The 19784-nt window shown below is 38.2% G+C and overlaps 1 protein-coding gene across 1 annotated transcript; it reads right to left on the reverse strand.

Moving 5' to 3' along the window:
- Positions 1-123: 123 nt before the first annotated feature.
- On the reverse strand, positions 124-19449 carry abcg2a (ATP-binding cassette, sub-family G (WHITE), member 2a). The gene is made up of 18 exons (XM_085392334.1): positions 19179-19449; positions 17779-17991; positions 11571-11630; positions 10974-11088; positions 10540-10692; positions 10162-10319; positions 9162-9264; positions 8989-9037; positions 8802-8900; positions 6962-7078; positions 6444-6589; positions 4913-4995; positions 4724-4813; positions 3950-4074; positions 3460-3614; positions 2042-2131; positions 1169-1239; positions 124-603 (listed from the first exon to the last, which is right to left on the reverse strand). The coding sequence occupies exons 2-18, from the start codon at positions 17958-17960 to the stop codon at positions 453-455; spliced, it is 1947 nt and encodes a 648-aa protein (XP_085248460.1). The 5' UTR covers positions 17961-17991; positions 19179-19449; the 3' UTR covers positions 124-452.
- Positions 19450-19784: the final 335 nt, after the last annotated feature.

Consider the following 19784-nt stretch of genomic DNA (forward strand, 5'->3'; position numbering starts at 1 on the left):
TGAATTATAAGAACTTTGAAGGTACAGTAGGAGGAATTGGTTCAAAGCTCATGTATGATTTTTTTTTTTACAGGCAAACATTTACAGCTAAATGTTGCTGCTGACACTGTATGTCCTAAAACGATCATGAAAATTTAAAAATGAGCAAAACAGACACGTAATATAAATTCAACGTTTATAAATATGAAATTCTTGTATTTGTGATGCTGAACTTTAAAGTGCAAAAATTATGATACAGCTGATGAGGCATTGTTAGTAAGGGGTGATCAAACAATCAGTTTTTATAACAATCTTTATAAAAAATTTACAAAAAGAAAAAAAGAAAGGAAAAAAAATCAATATTATAGATCTGTATTTATAAACTGAATAACCTGAATAAATGACGTGAAAACTAGACCTGAACTTGAGAAGAACAAATAACACAAAAACATCCACGACCAACAGTCAGGAGTTTAGGTGAACTTCTTGATGAAGCGCAGTTTCAGGTAAGTTATGATGAGGAAGCAGATCGTCATGATAAACAAGGCCAAGTGGTTCTGCCACATTCCCCAGAGGGAGTATTCGACGCCCTGCTCCTCCAGAACCTTCTCCCCAGAGTAACAGCTGGAAACAGAGCACAAAAGTTCCTCAAAAACAAAATAAATGCTGAGATATGCTGAGATACCAAAAGCTGCAGTTGCTCTGATTCACTAGAGGTGAGTCATTCCCCAGAGACTCCCAACTTTACAGAAGAAATTTGCTCATGGTACACCAGAACTGCAGTTCCTCTAATGACCACTTGAGACTGGCTTTATAAACGAGTCAGTCCCCACAGACTGATGTAAAAATGTCCAACTTCATTGCAGAAATAAACATGTTTACAGCCTGATACAAAAGCTGTTTTTGCCTAGTATCTATTTAAACAACATCTCTAAGGGACTTGAATTGTGTTAAGGCTTAATTTTAGATGAATCTGTTGTGTTAATAACTTTAATCCCTTTTTAATCCCATTCTCTAAATTTATATTTTGAATTTTGATTGCAGCACAAATTTGTTTTTTAAACATTTTGCATTATTTTGGTAGTTATGGGCTTTGTGCTCACAGATGAGCCTGTTTCTATCTCATTTAGGAACCCACAGTGAACCTCATCACTTCATGTTAACTTGCATGTGTCTCAGTGCTGCTTACTATTGTTGGTTGAGAGTGGTATTCATTTTCTCACAGAATGTCAGCCCGGTGAACTCATTAGCCTGCAGAGCCTGGAGAGATTCACAGACAAATCAACAAACATCACTCAACAAGAGTTTCATCTGAAGAAAAAGTTCTTTTAAACCCAGAGTACCAACCCTGCTCACAGTATGCATGTGTAAAATGTAAAAACTACTGAAGAACTGCTTTTTTTAAAACAAAATGTTCTTCCAGGTAAGGTGATGCTAGCATTATTGCACAGGAGTGAAAATCTACAGCAAGTTAAAAGGTTTTCTAAATCTTTGCAAATGCCTTCATATACTAGCATGTTTTTTTCTAAAAGCTGATCTTACCTTATAACTGATAATCAGCACATCAATCAATTAAACTTTATCTATATAGCGCCCTTTCAGCTGGAGACACAAATCCTCTTTGGGGTTGTTTTAGGAAAGGTAGAGCCAAATGCAATACAAACTAAAAGCAATGATGCATTTTGAAAGTAATAACAAAATGTCAAAGAGAAAAAAAAATAGCTTGTAAGCACCACAGGAGAAGAACCAACAGGGAAAAAAATAAATAAGCAGTAAAACTTTATGTAAATAAAGACGGCCAGATAAAAGATCCTAAAAAGAGAGAAACATTATAAAATAGAATAAAAAGTATGATTAGTCAATAAAACAATGTTGCAATGTTGTGCATCATGGTGTAGCCCAACTGAGCTCAAATATGGTGTAAGTAACTAAAGTAAGTTTAACAGTTTAGTCGGGTACAGGCCTAACTTAAGGGAAGGGAAGATTTCTAAGTGATTATAAAATTGCTGCAGATATAATAAAACTGTTAAAAATAGATGTAATTGCCAGTGTTTGTACTTACACTGAAGCCATATCTGGGTATACTTAAGTACTTTAACCACGCGAGCCAGCTGGCGATGGAGGGGATGTTCACTAGCAGTCCTGCAAAGATCTGGAGAAAAGGAAACATAGCAGATGAGGCGAGTGGCGAGGCTTTGTGTGGTAACTTCAGGTTTAGCCTTGAGTTTTCATTTCTTTCTGCCTGTATGCATAGAAGATCCCACATCTACAGAGGTTTTTCGCTTCCCTGATGAGTACCAATTTCAAAACCATGGTATTGATCTCTCAGCCTTTTACAGATCAAACAGAGCACATAGGCCTTGAACTTGTTGACCTTTTATAAAATTTGTTGAAATATTGATTTGTGTTTTTATAGCTGTTCTTTTCTTGCTCCCAGACTTTTACCTTTGCCAGAAATAAAACTAAGTCAGTCTTACATGTCACAGGAATACATTCCTTTATGAAATTCTGTCTAACTTCAATAACATTAGCATTACCTGTCTGACCATCATGAAGATTAAAGGTGTTAGTTATAACTTCTCTCAAGCTGATATTTAACTTCTCACTGTCAGTTTTTTCTAAGCAAGTTCCTCATAAATTGATGTAAATTCATATTTTTATAATCAAATGACTGAACATTATGAGATTTGCTTTAATTCAGTTTGCTGTAAACGTGTGTCAGAATCTCAGCCTGATGTTAAGGTGGAACCAGAAAAGGGAAAATATACCCCGGTGCATGCTTGCAAGCACAGTCCCATCATGGTTTTGTGAGTGTTTGCAGGATTTTGATGGAGATTACCATTACCTGTGTTATAAACACAGTTTGCATTCTGCACTTTTTGATGGACTTATTGACTAAGCCATTATTATTTAATACGTGATTCATTTATTATGTCTTCAACTGATTAGTAAAGCCTTGAGCTGACCACTTTTATGCTTTCCTCTTTACTTTTGGAGTCTTATGGAGTTGTGTGTATTCATTTTGTATTTGATTTTATGTTACATTTGTAATTTTGTAATAGTGTGCCTTCTTTGCCCGCTCTTCCTTGCCTGCTGTAAAAAGAGTTTTTTTTTTTTTTTTTTTTTTTTTTTTTTTATTTAAAGGGACTTTCGGGTCAAATAAAGCTTAAATAAAAAATAAACAAGTATGTTGCTAGTCAGCCTGTGAAGCCGAAGGACACTTGTGACTCACATGAAACAATAAACAAACCTATCGGGTCATGAATTAAGTCAAAAGTAGGGTCACTTTTCCATAACCTTCTGTACAATCAGACAGAGTCGTCGCCCCCTGCTGTCCATTAGAAAAAAATGCAGGTCTAGGAGACCTTCACATTGGCTTATCTTTTAAGAGCCAGAAGCTGCAGCCATCTTCATATATGGAGGCTCTGGGTGTGTATGCACTAATGTTTGGACAGGTGTATGCTGATGTGTGTGCATCACCATCATGAAGACGCAGGAGATCGTCATAAAGATGTTAACGATGGCCACCACTGTCTGGTCAGCTGAGATGGCGAAAGCCATGGAGGTGGCGGTGTAGGCACACAGAGCGACGGTGAGCATGTAGAAGAAGAAAGCCCCAGCTGTCGGCTTCAGACCTGTACATACACAGACGAAATCACAAATCAGAGTGCCAGGGTTATAAATAGTAACAAAGATGCACAAACAGCACATGATACAAATCCTAACAAACCTCTGATGTGTAAAACAACCTTGTCTTTATATGTTTTTTTTGCCTTGATTTCTGTGATATAAAAATCTCAGAGTCTAACAGTTTTTCCTTCACATATGCAAAGGATAAACAGATCAAGATCAACATTCATAACACAGACCATTAGAAACACTGACACATCGGTTTACCAATCACATCTGCTCTACTCTGCATACAATTAAAGAATAAACACCAGGATAGCACAGCTTGTCTTCCACCTACCAACCATGAAGTATGCCACACAGGTGAAGACGATAGCGGGAATGGTCCTCAGCGTGATGATGTCAGACAGGATCTTACACAGGAAGTAGACCGATACCCTGTAGTAACCGCTGATATACTCATGACTGCAGAGAGAGAGGAGGACATACAGGAAACGTTGTGTTAAAAACAGCATCTGTGAAAACATAATGATAAATAGAGGTGAGTGCCATTACTGCAGACCTTTAACTAATAAAGTTGTCAGAAGCATTTAATCTGAATTAGCAAGAAAGAAAATCAGCATAAAAATGTAAAATGTCAAAAAAACAAAATGATTGGAAATGCATAAACTTTCCATTTTTAAAATGCTTCTTAATAATCCTACTGATCCTTATTAATTGAAAAAAAAACCATTAAATATAATGTGTTTTTAATAAGTAGATGATAGTTGTCATTATGATATAAAAGGGCACTGCAAGAATGTGTGTATTACGATTTCTCTTTTTTTTGGCTAAACCTAAAATATTACATTTTGTGAAAGAAGAAGGCAATGAGAGGAGAACATATTGATCTGACTAAAAAAAGAAAGTAAAGATGTGCATTTCCTGCAAAGAATACCGACTCGGGTCCCTGGATGATAAGCAAGTCCCAACAATTTCACTTCATGAACACATCTTTAAAGAAAGCAAAGATGCAAACTCCTCAACATGAATGAATGAGTGAATTTTACCCTCATATAATGAAAACCTTTCACCCCAAAGTGAATTAAAAAAGTTCCTTGAGTGTGAGACCCACGTGAAGATTTTCCTCTCTGCGATGAAGAGTTCAGCAGCCGACAGGGAGCTGAAACACTGATTCACGACGACGAAGAACAGCGCACCAGTCCTGGACACACAACCACACCATCAATAATCTCACATCCCAGATTCATCTTTATCATTTGTCTTTCAAATGTGACAAAGACAAAAGTACTACAGTAAATACCTGTTCTGAATCCCACTCGAATCATTCTGGACATTGAAGAAAAGGGCTCCGACAACCAGAGCGAGGAAGATTGTCACTGCTACCTAAACAGATTTTTTTTAAAAAAGAGACTTATAACCACTTATCACAGTTATCAATGCAAGTTCATTATTCCTTGAGTTTGAGGCAGGGAGGTAGTGTGTTTCCCAAACCCCTTAAAATGATCTGATGATGCAGTTTCAGTTATTGACACCAGGTGCTGCTCCTGCTAAACTCCCACTGACTGATGACACGTGCACACAGGAAGAGATGAGCGGTGATGCAGTGACCACAGAAAAGCCCACAGTAAATTCAACAGCAGGCAAAATAACAGTGAAGAGAAAAAAAGAAAACTTTCAGATAAATATGTAGTCATGTAAAAGACTAAGTGCCCCCTTACTGCTTCCGTAGGACTAAGAGGACAAACATCACCCACAAGCTGCTAATCAAATGCACTTGATTAGAAGTCTTGTTATATATGTTGTCTGTTCTGGAGACGTCAGATATGCATTAACACAATGCCACAGTATTCACAACAGTGTCAGTCCCAGACTGTGCAGTGATGGTGGTAGAGGGGTGATGAATTGATGTCTCTGCATTATTCTAGGTCCTTTACCGTACAATGTAAAGTGACGGTTGTTGTGATTTGACACTAAAAGTAAAAGTGAATTGAAAAAGACAACTGAGGGCTGCTTTTTCTCTTCACAGCCACAGGACTGACAGCCATACCAAAGTACTGTAGTGTCAAATGTGTGGCCATCTATCCTATAGCTAAATCTTGCCTCGCCCTGAAAGCGTCTTATGTTTGGACTTTTTGAATTGTTTATTTTATACTCAAGTATAAAGACTTTCTCTTGTAGTGATAATATGTATTTTACCATTTGTTCTTAATATCATGGTTATCTGGGATTGTGATTGAGTTTTTTATATCTAATTTCAGGTTTCAGTTATCAGCCTTCCCCTGTGTTCCCCGTGTTTTGTCATATTTCCGTCTGTTGGTTTTACTTAATTTTTTTGTCATAGTCGTTCGTCTCACATGCCTTGTGCTCAGTTTTTCTTCCTCTGTCTTGTTTTCCCAGATTATTTTCAGTTGTGTTCCCTGGCATCCCTCAGTTAATGTTTGTATTTGTTCATGTAGTACTGGTTGTCCTCCCTTGTGTTACTTTGTGTTACCTTGTAAGTAAATGAATGCCTGTACTACAACATACTACAAAGTACCCCCACAACAATGTGAGAGACTGATGAAGACCTAGAGAAAAGGATTACTTTAAGGTGGCTTCTGAATCATAGTGATATTATAGTAGCGACATAGTTATTGTAGCTTGCAAAGCTCTGCTTTGTGTCAGCACAATGTCACTATGGTAACAAATGTTTATCAATATAAATGAACTAATCCTGTATTGATATTGATCTTATTACTTCCCTCTTAGACAGTGAAGATACACATTCCCCAAACTGGACAGTTCTTCTTTTAAATAAGTGAATAAATAAAGTGGACATTACACAGACTTACCTGAGCAATGGAGGTCTGCGGGTTGAGTATGAGGTTGCGAAATGTCCTCTTGAGAACCCATCTGAACTGCGTGAAGAAGCCGGTGGTGTAGGTGATGGTTCTGAAGGGAGTAGTAGTGACCACCTTCTTTCCCTGGACGATCCTCTCTGAGACAGACAGAAGGTGGCAACGGTTTGAATTAATTTACATTTAAACAAATGCTCATGTCTGTATGAACTAATGTGTTCTGTTCACATTTAAAGTCATTAACATGTCCTGTGAAGACAGGACAGCAAAGTTTCACAGTAAAACCAAAATAAAGACAACATCAGTTTGAGACAATGTAGTCATTCATTATCTCTTTGTGGTTCATTTACATTGGGATTCAATTATTTGGAGAATTTTTGACCAATTTGTACTCACTATACCTTTTTTGTAGCCATCTAGCTTTGTTTATCGTCACCCAACATATTTTTGTAACAGTTTCAGATACAAACATTAAAAATCAATAAATACTGCAGCCTTCTTTTGGTACCCACCCAGCTCTGCTTTGGTCTCTTTGAAGTGTTGACAGTTTCTGTACTCCTCCACCAGTTTCTCCCCAATCCCTCTTCGGGACTTCGACATCGATTCTGAATCCAGCTCTTGATCTGGATCTGGACAAAGAGAGATCTTGTCAGGTCTACAAAAAATAGGGTTTTATGTTATTACTTCTAATCATATAATCACTGGCATATGTCACAGAATCAGGATAAATCACTTTACAATTACAACTACAGTAGTGTGGATGTATTACTAACATGCAAGCTGCAAATATGTGAAATTAAAAAGCATTTTTTCTTTTTTTTTAAGCTGTCACTTGCATAGTGTTCAAAACAAGCCAAATATTTTAACCCAAACAAATTCAAACTAACGTCAAATCAAGTCTAAATAATGTCATGTGTCCTACAGTGCCTGAATGCAGCATGTGTTACAGGTTCACTTGAGGGAATTTTGATTTTGCACATCTTTCTGCAGCACTTTCACACCTGGTTGACCAGTGAATCTAAAAATGTATGTAGGACAGAAGAGGGCACCTTCATCCTGCTAGCAGCTTGTCCATAATTTGAGTTCATAACATTTTAAAATCAATGTACTTTTAGTTATAGTAAACATTTCTGTAAGTATTTTGAGTCATTAGTAATACCTTTTTGGAGAACAAAAAAGGGAATAAAGTCAACCACTTTCACCTAACCACTGTATGCTGGACAGCTGGTTAAAACGTATGTTTTGGTTTCCACATGAAAGAAGTGTAAATTTCTCAGTGCTCAAAAAGTTTCAGGAATATTTGTCTTCTATGTGTTTGGATGTTGTTGTTTCTCTTCTGTAACCTAATCATCATGACTATGATGGTTGTTATTATTGTGTGAATGCCTGTTTCTTTTTATTCTTTATAATTTATTCTAGTTGCTCCGTGGTTCTTCGCCATGAAACTACTTCCACAGTTTTTGTGCAATTTTCATTGTTCAAATTTTAAACTATTCTGCTGTTTCTGCTAATGCCGGCTTTGGTGCTCATAACGTCTATACTTTTTGAGATATTAAGGTTTTTATGCCATTTTAGGCCCATTTTGCTGAATGGGACCACATTATTAGTGTGGTCACTGATTTTGCTTGCCGGAGTACCTCTGTTTTAGCTCAGTGAGATGAGCAGCCGTTCTCAGAGCAGGAGGCCCGGGTTCAAATCCCGCTTATGGCAACATTTTTTTCGATTAACGGTTAAACATTTTTTATTTTTTTCAACACAAATTTCAACTTCTTCACCACTTTTCAGCAGAATTTTGAGTTGTTTCAGCCCTTTTCAGCCACGTTTCCGGTTTCTTCAGCTGTTTTCTGCAGAAATTCTGCTGATTCACAGCTTTTCAGCAGAAAAAGCTTTTTCACCTCTTTTCATCACAAATTACAGCCTCTTCTGCTCATTTAAGCAGATTATTCAGTTTCTCCATATCGTCTCAGTATACTGAGAACTGGTTTGGCTCAGCGAGATGATTAACTGCCTTGAGACAAGGCGGCCTGGGTTCAAGCCCAGCTTGTAGCAACATTTCCTTTCAGGTGATAGTTTAACTTTTTCAGCACAAATTCCAGATTTTTTAGCTGTTTTCAGCACAATTTTTAGCTTCTTCAGCTCTTTTCAGAAGATTGTTCTCCTTCTTCTGCTGTTTTCCGATTCCACTACAAGGCATTCACACAGCATTTTTGCAGGAAATGCAAATGTTTCTAGTTATTATTATTATTATTATTATTATTATTATTATTAAGAGATTTTCCAAACAAGGTCAGGTTATAACCACGATGGCTTACACCTTGGAGGATCTTTTTTCCCCAGAACAAACTTACACACCTTCTGTTTTCCCACTGTTGAGGACGACGGCGGTCGAGTCTCCGTTGATGACATCCAGGAAGAAGTCAGCAGGGTTGTTGTGGGGCTCACAGATGTATCCTAGGAAACAGTTTTAAAACATAGTCACAAACATTGCCTTTCTGTCGTGTTGCATCTTGTTGGGTTAAAGTTAATCAGGCGTGCTTACCAATGTCAGAGAAGTACTCCAGTGCACTCCGTGCTGGGCCGTGATAAACCTGACATGTTTTACAACAGAGAGAAGAAGAATTAACATGTCAGTCACAGTTTCCTCCACAGGTAGCTTGAAGTTAGCTCAGTGAAAATGTTTAAGTCTTTCAATAAGCAGTATTTAAAGGGGACCTGATGACCGTTGACTAGCAGGGTGAGGCTGTCGAAGAGGCGGTAGATGGTGTATCGAGGCTGGTGGATGGAGAGGATTATGGTGCGACCATTGTTTGCCATCCTGGAATAACAGTAAAAAACTGTTATTTAGGTTAAACTTATTCAATGGATTTTTTTTCATTTATTATAGTTATTCATTTAGTGATACTACTATTACTACTACCATATGATGCAGAGGGCTGCAGCTTGTGGCTTTCACCCTACATTGACAATTTGCTAACTGAAGTTACCTTTGGCCTGCCTTTCTTTCCATGTTAGGGCAGCCTTTGGTCCTCTCACTCATGTTTTTGGTTAGGGTTACCCTAACCTTTCACTGTACTTTTGGTTTTATCTAGAGCATTTTCAGTTTTGGTACTGTTGTTTTTTACACTTAGGATGGCAACCTGGCAACCTAATTGATAACCTAATGCAATTAAGCTCATTCAACAAGTTAAGGTTTGAAGATTTTTAACATTTTTAAGCATTTCAGGCAAAATCTTCAAATTTTCAGTTTTCATTTTTGCTAGGAAATGCTTTTTCTAGTTGCTTCTGCTCTGCTCCTAGAATAAACAGTAATCAGCGCTACCTAACAGTCTCCAGAAAAACACAGACTCCATGTTTCACCAAGCGAACGTTGTCTAATTGAACCAGAATTCAGCTATGCAATGATTACATCAGTCCTTCTTGCTTCTTACTTAATCCCTAATAAAACATTTTACATTGGAAAATACAGTTATAGATAACATCGCCCAGTTCATCCAAACTCCTGATGCAGATCTGGAAAAATGGCCATTTTTAAAAATCAGTATCCTGCAAAATCATCACTATTTACAGTAGTGATGTTTGTGAGCTAGCTTGCCCAGTTACTTCATAGATTTAAGGACATAACTTCAGACTCAGTGTTAACGTTCAAGGTGTGGCCGCATGATATAGATGGGCATCTTCATGGCATCAGCACTAAAAATATGTGCGTTTTCACCTCTTGAGCAGCAGCAGCACAGAGTTGGCCGTGCTGGCGTCGAGGCCTGTGGTGGGTTCATCCAGGAAGAGGACAGGCGGGTCAATAATCAGCTCCATCCCAATGTTTGTCCTCTTCCTCTCGCCACCAGAAATCCCACGAATCAGCTGAGTGCCCACCTGCACAAGCACACTACAATCAGACTTTTTCAATCTGTCTTCCAGTTCTTCTCATGTGTCTTTGTTTTGTTTTTTTTCTCATTTCTTTGCGCTATTTAATCTTTTGGATACTTTCATCCTTCCTATATTTTAGAGTCATTTTTTATGCATTCTATTATTCTTTTGTACCACTTCTTGACTAAATGTTTTATTTTTTTTATTGAAGTTTCTTTCGTCTCACCTTGGAGTCGGCCACACGGCCCAGTCCAAGCTCCTTGATCAGTCTGTCAACTTTCTGCTTCTTCTCTTTATGGCTGATGCTTGATGGGAGCCGCAGGGCTGCAGAGAAGGTGAAGTTTTCTCTGACCGTCAGAGTCCCCATCACCACATCATCCTGCAGACAGGAAGCTACTGTTTAAAAAAAAAATCTAACACATTAAAAATGACCAAACATTTACTGCTGCCAGATGCATTTTTGCTTCAAGGACATCTTTTTAACTCAGTTTAATTTCCACAGATGTGACTTATGACCTCAGTATTTCTAAAACAATTAACTTTATGCAACTCAAACAGACTTGGCCTAAGAAGCCGGTTTTATTGTTGCAGGAAATCTCTTCCTGCCCTGTCCAGGAAACTCTGCTAAAACCTGTCGAACTTCCTGCCTGCTTCACCCACCTGAACCACATAGCCAGACAGACACTTAAAGTTTGGGGGCTGAGGGGCTCCGTCAATCAGGACCTCTCCTGACAGACCTGCAGGGTCCTTTCTAGCTGCCAGAACATCAAGAAACCTAAAACAAAAAGGCAACATTCAATCACAAATTGAGTCCCAGTCAGGAGGCTTTATGCAGACATCAGCTCACACCATCTATAAGGATGGTTGCTTTCCTGTTACACACCATCTGAATTAGCAAAGGCAAGAATAGGCAGTCTTTGCTAATCAGCTGGCACAAATATAGACGGGAAGTTTGAACAGAAAAATAGCAAAACGTTCTTGTTTTATTTCCTGTAATGTCTTTTCCATGTGGCAGGAAAATTGTTTATATATTCAAACTGTACTGGATAGAAGAAGACCTTATCTTTCTGTGTACAGGCAAAGACACAAACATTTAGGTTTCCAGCAGTTAATGTGTACAATACTTCCTCTACACTGATGCGTCGACCACCAGTTGTTCATCTCTTAACAAACAAAGACGTTTTCTTCAGATTTTTGCTAAACATGAATGGAAAACATCCCGATTTCTCCCTGCACAAACACATTTGCAGCACTCACGATGACTTCCCGCTTCCTGTCGCTCCCATAATGGCGTTGAGACCTGGCTTCATGATCCCACTGAGGGAGAGAGCGACAAAAATATTATCAGCGGTGAATCTGTAGATGTGAGTTTCACATGAAAAATGTTTTAATAATTCATTTCATAAACAGCAGCCGGGAAACGTTTGGACACATTCAAGGGTTTCAGCTTCGTAAATTTTAAAATTTCCAGTTTTTTTCTTTATTCTGTTTATGTTTCGCTACTTTTTAAATTTCAACTCTTGGTTGAATGAAGTCACTGTGGTAACTGTGAAATTAATCAGCAATAAAAATAATAAGCTTCATTTGCATGAAGCATACAGCTCTTGAAAATTTGCATTCCTAAAGTTTAATGGATCACTAATAAAGATTAAATGTTGATCATATTTTTTACTGTGTAGGAATAATAAAATCTTCTTCTGAATTGGGGCAACCAAAAACTCCTGAAAGCAAAACCTCTGTGCTCTTCAGTGATATCAGGGTCATTGTAGTCATCCCAGGCAGTATGCCACAGCTAAATCTCAGGGAAATAAGAGGAAAAAGAACACAGCAAACAGCAAAAACAAAACAATAAAAAAAGAACCCAATCGCCCAATAAAATATTTACTTTCTGTAGACCTCCAGCCCACTCACTCACCCTCTCTTCTCTCTACCAACCTTCATCTTCGCAGTGCTGCTTAGCCTAGGATTACAGTAATGACCCCAATATCACTTTAAGGCTCAGAGTCGCTGTTTTCGGAAAGCAAGGTTTGCAAAACACCTGTCTGACCCCAGTGACAGGTTAGGCTCTAAAAAGTAACTTCCAGGGTTACTTTTCCGTGGAAGTTTTCACAGGGTTTTTTTTTCTGAAATGATGAAGCAGTTTGAGTTCTGCTTTTCTCTAGAGTGACTTTTATGATACTACAGAAGTCATGCTGCTGTATTTCTGAGGAACTGAAATGGCTTTTTCCAGCAAAGTTACAACTTTAGTGGCCGTTTGGTTGAGGATGTTTCGTAACACTGTGATTCTTATTCTGCATTTTCCCTGACATGTACAAGGACGAAGACTTCCTCTTTTTTTTTAAACTGCCACTAAGCAAATCTCAAGCTGTAACTATGACACAGCAGTTTTATATGTATCTGTCTTATAGTCGCCTTTCTCTCCTTCATGCCTTTCAGGCTAATGCAGGTTTATTTTTTTTGCTCTTGCTGGTATCGCTATAGTATAGTGAAGGGGATTGAAATTTACCACATGCATCTGAAACCCAAAACCACATGGGCACACTGTAAAGTGTCTGCCAGGGCATTAGTCAGCAATTTACTGTTTTGGAAAAGTAAAATTCATTTTTAGTCACTCAGTCATTTAAGTGAGTCTGAGAAACACAGGGAGGTGACTTCCTCCTGCTCAGAATCTGTCCTGTCATTCATTCAGCAGAAAACATGACTCTGCAGCGTTGTTTAGATTCCTGCAAATGAGAAACTTGCCACTCTTAATTCCAATTTTTTGATCAAATCCAATTTTTTTGTCTGCTTGTTCACACTAGAAATAAAATGTGACAGCAAACACGCTATAGTGTGAGCCCTCAAAGTGGCCCGCGCCCCAGGTCGGATTTGAAAATATTGGATTTGTGCTGTTCACACTGTCATACCATGATCGGATATGGGTCGCATAGGATCAAAAAAATAAATGCGCTTTCGCCTGCAGTGTGAACATAGCATTAGTAACTCAAAACACATAAGAACATTAAAACAAAAACAAAAAATGTAATGCAATGTAAAGGGAAAAATTAAATACAGTATATTTGTCCTTCACATGTAATCTGCATTCTTGTGTCTATTTGTTTAACTTACAAAAAGTCTCACTGCTTTTTAGCATTAGTATCCTGTCCCATGCAAACATACTTTCTGCCTCACTCACGGCCCAATGGGTGTCTTTTCAAAATTGTGAAGGACCTCGCTCACAGCATCTCATGCTACACCAGAGTAATTTGATCAATTTTTATTGATCAAAAAAAAATTCTTGCTTTTTTTTCTTTCACTATCTACTTTGCAAATGACTTATTTTTTTACACACTAGGTGTAGGGTAAAAAAAACATTCTAGTAATGAAAAGAAAACTGAGGGCGTACTGTTGAAACTCCACTTCTTTATCACATACTGACGTATGTCTGAGATTAAATGCACAGATAGAGTAAGTTCACTGCTCTACCGAGCTGCTCTAATGGACACAGTGAATGGATGGATTAGCTTGAAGAAGAAGGTGACTTGTTAGCTAATCAATCCAATGACACGTCGCCTACTGGTGATGGCCAGAGGGGCCGATGGCGTGATATGGCAGCCTTGCTTCTGTCAGTCTGCCCCAGGGCAGCTGTGGCTACAACTGTAGCTGCCTCACCAGTGTGTGAATGTGAGAGCGGATGAATAGTGGAATTGTAAAAGCGCTTTGAGGGTCTCGAAAAGCGCTTTATAAATGTTATAAATATTATTATCTCTCATCCAAGTGACTCCACTACAAAAGGTGGATGAAATCCTGCTTTGTTAACTTTACCTTCTTTCTATATCTTCCTCTCGTCCTTTGTTTATTAGGTTTTCCTTTCCACATCTTATCACAATTCAGAATCCCTTGCGTGTATTCTCCGCGTGACAATGGCGTTGCTGATAATTTAGCTTCCATTACACCCAGACAGGTCAGTTTCTGGCCTGATTATAAATGCACAATCATAAATGATGGTAAAGTCAGTTTTAATGCGCTCCAGTATGAGCTGTCACAGCAGGATACAGCCCTTATTCTCATGCAAACAGGTTAAACGAAAGCACAGACCTTCAACTTTGTCAATGATTACACATGTCCAATAAAATCCCACAGGTACAAGTCATTAAAATCTGCACACACGCACACAAACACACCTGCTACACTTTGACCCATTAAAGCTTTCATAACTTACATATATAATAACACATTGATCTTTTTTATAACAGAGTATAATCCATGGCTTTGTCTGCAGATACGTGTTGGTGTAGTAGATTTAACTCTACCATTACCCTACATTTACCCTGACCCTACAAAGATAAAAAACCAACTATTTGTAAAAAAAAAAATGTGAATAGCAATTATGGTCTTTCCAGGTTGCACTTTTCACAGTTTCACTATAAGCAAATCGCAATTTGCAAACAAGGTGACATCTTTGTTGATCGTCAACATGAGACTGTGGCATGGTTAGCGACTGAAGCTAACAAACATTTCAATGTTGAATAACTTTTGGCGGCCAGGATTTTCATAGTGTCTAGTTATGACTAAAAAATGGTTTCAAAATGAAAGTTGAACAGACACTGAGAAAATATCAGCAACGTTGATTCAACTTTCATTTATTTTTGGAGTTCTTCTACATTAATGTTTGTTAGAATACAAATCATGATGTGGTTTTCTGTCAGAACCCTGCACCTATTTGTGATAGATTTCACCTAGTGACTGACAGGAACCACTCACCAATTGGTCAGAGAATAAACATTTTTTTTCTAGTGACCAAAGGTTACCAGGGGAATAGGCAACTGGTCTCTAGGTTTTGTGAATAGGGCCTTACACCGCTGAAGTTCAGTTGTTCTCAAAAACTCAAAGACTCAGACCTCAGAAGATTAATGAAACTATTATTTGACTATTATAATTATTATTATTACATTATTTGGCATTTATTAGCTTTAACTCCAACATCATCTGCACGGCTCATCTGGCATTGTTTTAAGGACCTGAAGAAGCTTAACTGTCAACAACCTGGAGAACTTTCTTACTAATCATTGCTTCAGTGCTAAAGTAACTGTCAGTTTAAATTTATTAATCCTGGCTGTTATAAAGTGTTAATACTTAGCATCTTTGATTCAGTAACCTTTACACCCTCAACGTTCTTGCCAAGTAAAGTTTCAAACAAACTGAGGCAGTACAGCATCCTGTACCCGTGCCTGTTTGTTGGTTTAAGCCCAGAGTCATTGTCTTCTCACAGGCTTTTGTATGTACAGTATGTGTATGTGTTTCACAGAGGCAAACTTAGGAACCTGAGTCTCCCGACAAAGCAAACTTCCTTCCTTTGCCTCCCAACATGTGGGTGTGTTTGAACCAAGCAAACCTTGATCGTGTCACGTTTGCATCCCAGGTGGGCTCCTGGCAGCACGTAGACAAATAAACACACAGTAGCTGCACATGCAGACTGTGCATTACCAGTTTACCACAGTATGGGCTCATGCTTACAGTCACCTGAGGGCTAAAGCATGCCTTGCATTGTAGCATCACAGGAATTTCTTGTAAGACAAAGTAAATCCAAGCCAGCTTATTGCAGTTTGGTTGGTAAACTTTAAGAGGCAAAGTGCATCACTACAGAAACAGTGAGGTGACAAGATATGACTTAAAAGGCTGTTAGTCAAGTTGTAAATCCACAGTTTTTCCTTGAAGCTGTTTCATTATCACAAGTCCTGACAAAACCTGAGCATTTCCACCCTCTACACATATATACCACGTGACTGCGTGGTATATCCTTGGGTAAAGGGCGTGCTCATTTTGCCGATTTTTATTCATGCTGTATGTTACTCTGCTGATTGTTAGAGCGTGTGATGTAAGACAAGGTTACATGTGCTCTAACAATAATGCATTACCCAAGCTGATCTTATCTTATCTTTAAAATACCTGACTGCATGTTTCTTTTAGTAGAGACGTGGTCCAACATGGGCCTGCAAAATCGTCTAACTGAACCCAATGGATTGGTTTGCAAAGTGTGAAAACTGCAGTGAACTTAGAAATTAATTAAAGTACATTGTTAATTTTTTTTATGATGGCTGAATAACTACACAGGATTGGAAAGTTACGAAATTTGTTGTCTCACAATTTTGAAAAAAGGAAGGTAAGCGGCATCTTTCACTTGGGCTTCTTTGTTCAGCTTTTAAAAAAAAAAAACATTGCCTGCACCGAAACTAAAATTCTGCGAACATTAATGATGTGTCCTCATCACCTGCTCAGTGTCTTTTATGAACATCCACTGGACGTCCCTCTGAATCTTTCTAAAAAAAGAAGTCTGTATTCTAGGAATTTTTGTTTGTTTGCCTTTACCGTGATGAAACAATAGCCTTTCACTGATGTTGTAACATCATAGCCCACTGAGCATCACACAAGGACAATTCATAACCAAGTTATACCATTAACCAGAATTTGGGAAAAACACACCTGTGAGTGTTCAAAGGTCCTCAGTAAAAAAGATGAATATTTTTTTAAGATGAATGTGTGAACAACGTCCCTTTTATTAAAACATTCCTCAGCCACACAACTTTCAAAATTAAGCTTAAAGTTCTGAAAACCAATAGATAATTAGCCATTTGTGGGATATACATGGAAAAATCAAAATCCCAGACTTCATTTGCCTTTGTTACATTTAGGGATGGGTATCGTTTAGGTTTTATCTGATACCAGTGCCAAACCGGTACTTTTGCAACCGTGCCGGTGCTCGAACCGGTGCTTAAACAATGGATAACACAAACTTTGTCCAAAAACCTCTCATGTTTAGCTGTTTTCCAATTTTTCTTTGGTCATTTTAGCCTTCTTGGCCAGGGTGAAGGGAGTATCTGCCATCAAACAAGAAGACAGCCGCATGTAATGTATCCACGATGGTGTTTGCTAGTTCACCTTACATGCATTAATGTAATAACGTGGTTAGCCTACTCAACGTAAATTACACACGAACAACATTAAGCTACTCACGCAGAGAAGAATGGCTGCTGCTGCCATCATCATCCTCATCATTTCTGCTACACTGGCAGGGCTAGGGGCCAGGACTCTGCTCTTCGGGTTCTTGGGGGATGTTGCTAACTCCGGGTCCGATAACAGGCACCACACCCGCAGTAGGTACGGTGCATTTCTCGGCTTTAAAAATACCCCGCTATGTGTCGCCGGGTGTTTCATCAGATTCGAGGAGTTACCTTCTTTGCACAGTATCAGCTTAAAGCACTTGTTGCAGGCTGCTGAGTTTGCATATTTTGCTGTGAAGTACAGCCAAACTTTTGACCGCTTAATCTAATGTTGTACTTTTAGGCTGCATGAAGATGAGATATTGCAGCTAAGCTTTGCCCTCATTTTTTAGAAGTGTGTTTAAAATGACAAGTAGCCTGTTGTTTGTTAGCTTAAAAATAAAACGTCTGTTGTCCTCGAAGTTTAAATGCACCAGTCTACTCACTTGAGGTCGATGAGGATGTCTTTGGTTGTGGCCTTCTTTCGGCAAAAACATCCACCTCCCTGTTTCACCTTGTAGTGAATATTGTGGAAACTGACTGTTGCTCCGTGCAACTGTTGTCTTGAACGGGACCCTTTAGGGGCTCCGTTTATCCCCATTTCGATCGTATCTTCGTTGTCTGACATCCTTCAGTTGTCTCCACCTGTATGCCCAACACTGAAGAACATTTTTGCTGTAAATACCATTTCTTAATAAAAATCTAATCTTTTACATCTCTTGAGGCAACGGTTTTGTTTTTACATAACAAATATCACCATATCTTGTCATTTTTTAAAACCAAATTTGAAGCAATTTGGTTTGTTACAAATCCTTATTTTTTGGATTTCCATATAAAATGCCTATTATACATCAACATTAACAATAGTAGATTTTAAAAAATCATATTACAATCCTGTTGCTGCACTTTTGTGTGACTTTATGATATTACGTTCATTGCTGCTAAAGTTGAACTTGAAATGAAAGCTGCAGACAGGTCATTTACTCTCGTCTCCTCAGTGCTGCTGTCTCAGAATGTATTCTGTTAAATTTTGGGAATCTACAACAAAGCAAAGCCATATGAACAATGTCTATGCTTTAATGTCTATGTAGTTAAAATCAAGTATGTATTTCAACTATTACTATATGTTAGAGCGAAAACAAAGACCAGATGTTTAGATAACTGAAGAAATTTAAAACACATGCAGCAACACAGTTCACTTACTCTTAAACCCAGCACCAAGTTCGGATATTTCTTTAAGTGAGTCAGACCCACTGAAAAAGAAAAAACACTGTATACGGCTTTTAATTGTGTTTGCCCAAATCTCTTTCCTAAACACTGTTTGACTTTTAAGCCAACATCAATAAGTCCCGAGAACAACTATCTACAATTATCTAGAACTGTAAATGAATGAAGCGGGTGGTTTCCTGTCATTTTCCCAATTAATGTTTGGAATATTTCTGGAATCTGGAATGTCAACTTTTCTAAAACCATTTACATTTTTACATTATTGTTACTGGATTCGGTTTTTTAAGAATCATTACCCAAGCTTACAAGTTCACAAGATGTGTAAACTGAAGCTTGGTTTGTTGAAAATACCGTAAAGGTCAAAAGTTCATATGTAAATTGCTTGTGGCATCCGGCCTCTGCAGTAGACGCTTCCTGCAGTGCTGATTATCGGGCATCTCTAGTCTAATCTGATATACTCAGAAGCAACACCGTTTAATCTTAATGTCTGCTTCATACCACGTTAATAAAAACATGTTCTAGACTCTTCCATCTCAGCGAGAGCTGATTTTAGATTTTAAAAATAGAGAAAAAGATACACGTGGCAACCAAAACTCAAAACAAAGACACTATCTCTCACCTGCTTTAGTCGGAAAGCGCCAATGAAAACAGCTACGGACAGATATCAGACAGCAGGCTTACCAGGAAACTGCAGTGACTCAGACTGCAGAGCTAAACGCGTGCTTAGCAGAGCTAGAGAGGTTTGTTTAGTACATGTGCTCAGCCCGGTTTTATGTCTGAAAGGCGTGATAAGAGAAGTAGGGAGGAGGGCACTACTGTCTCTCTCTCTCTCTGTCCTACAATGGTGAGGTCCTGTTATTGCTTTATTGTGACATATGAGTTCCTGGGTAAGCAGCACTGCTGTTAAAATTTGCACTTGAGATTTTTGTTTACATCATTTTTCACTTGACAAGGGCAGGGCTTTGAACTTTATTGGTGACCCTGAGGGGCGGGTGTGTGTTTGTTTCAAAGGTCATTTACCTGCACTTTCATTATAAAACTTGTGACTTGAAGAGATTTTCTGAAAAAAAGACAATTTAAATAATATAAAATAACTTTATTTAACCCAAATGTAATACATTTGTGTTACAGCAGCCGAAATATCAAACAGAAGCTATAAAAAAATTAAATCATAGCCTAAAGTGTCTCAATGATCTAGAGAATGACATAACAAAGTAGGTCAATA

Source organism: Rhamphochromis longiceps, linkage group LG3 (genome assembly GCF_057381845.1).
Source record: "Rhamphochromis longiceps isolate RC_006_pf linkage group LG3, R_longiceps_female_GT1.1, whole genome shotgun sequence".
Taxonomy (NCBI): Eukaryota; Metazoa; Chordata; class Actinopteri; order Cichliformes; family Cichlidae; genus Rhamphochromis; species Rhamphochromis longiceps.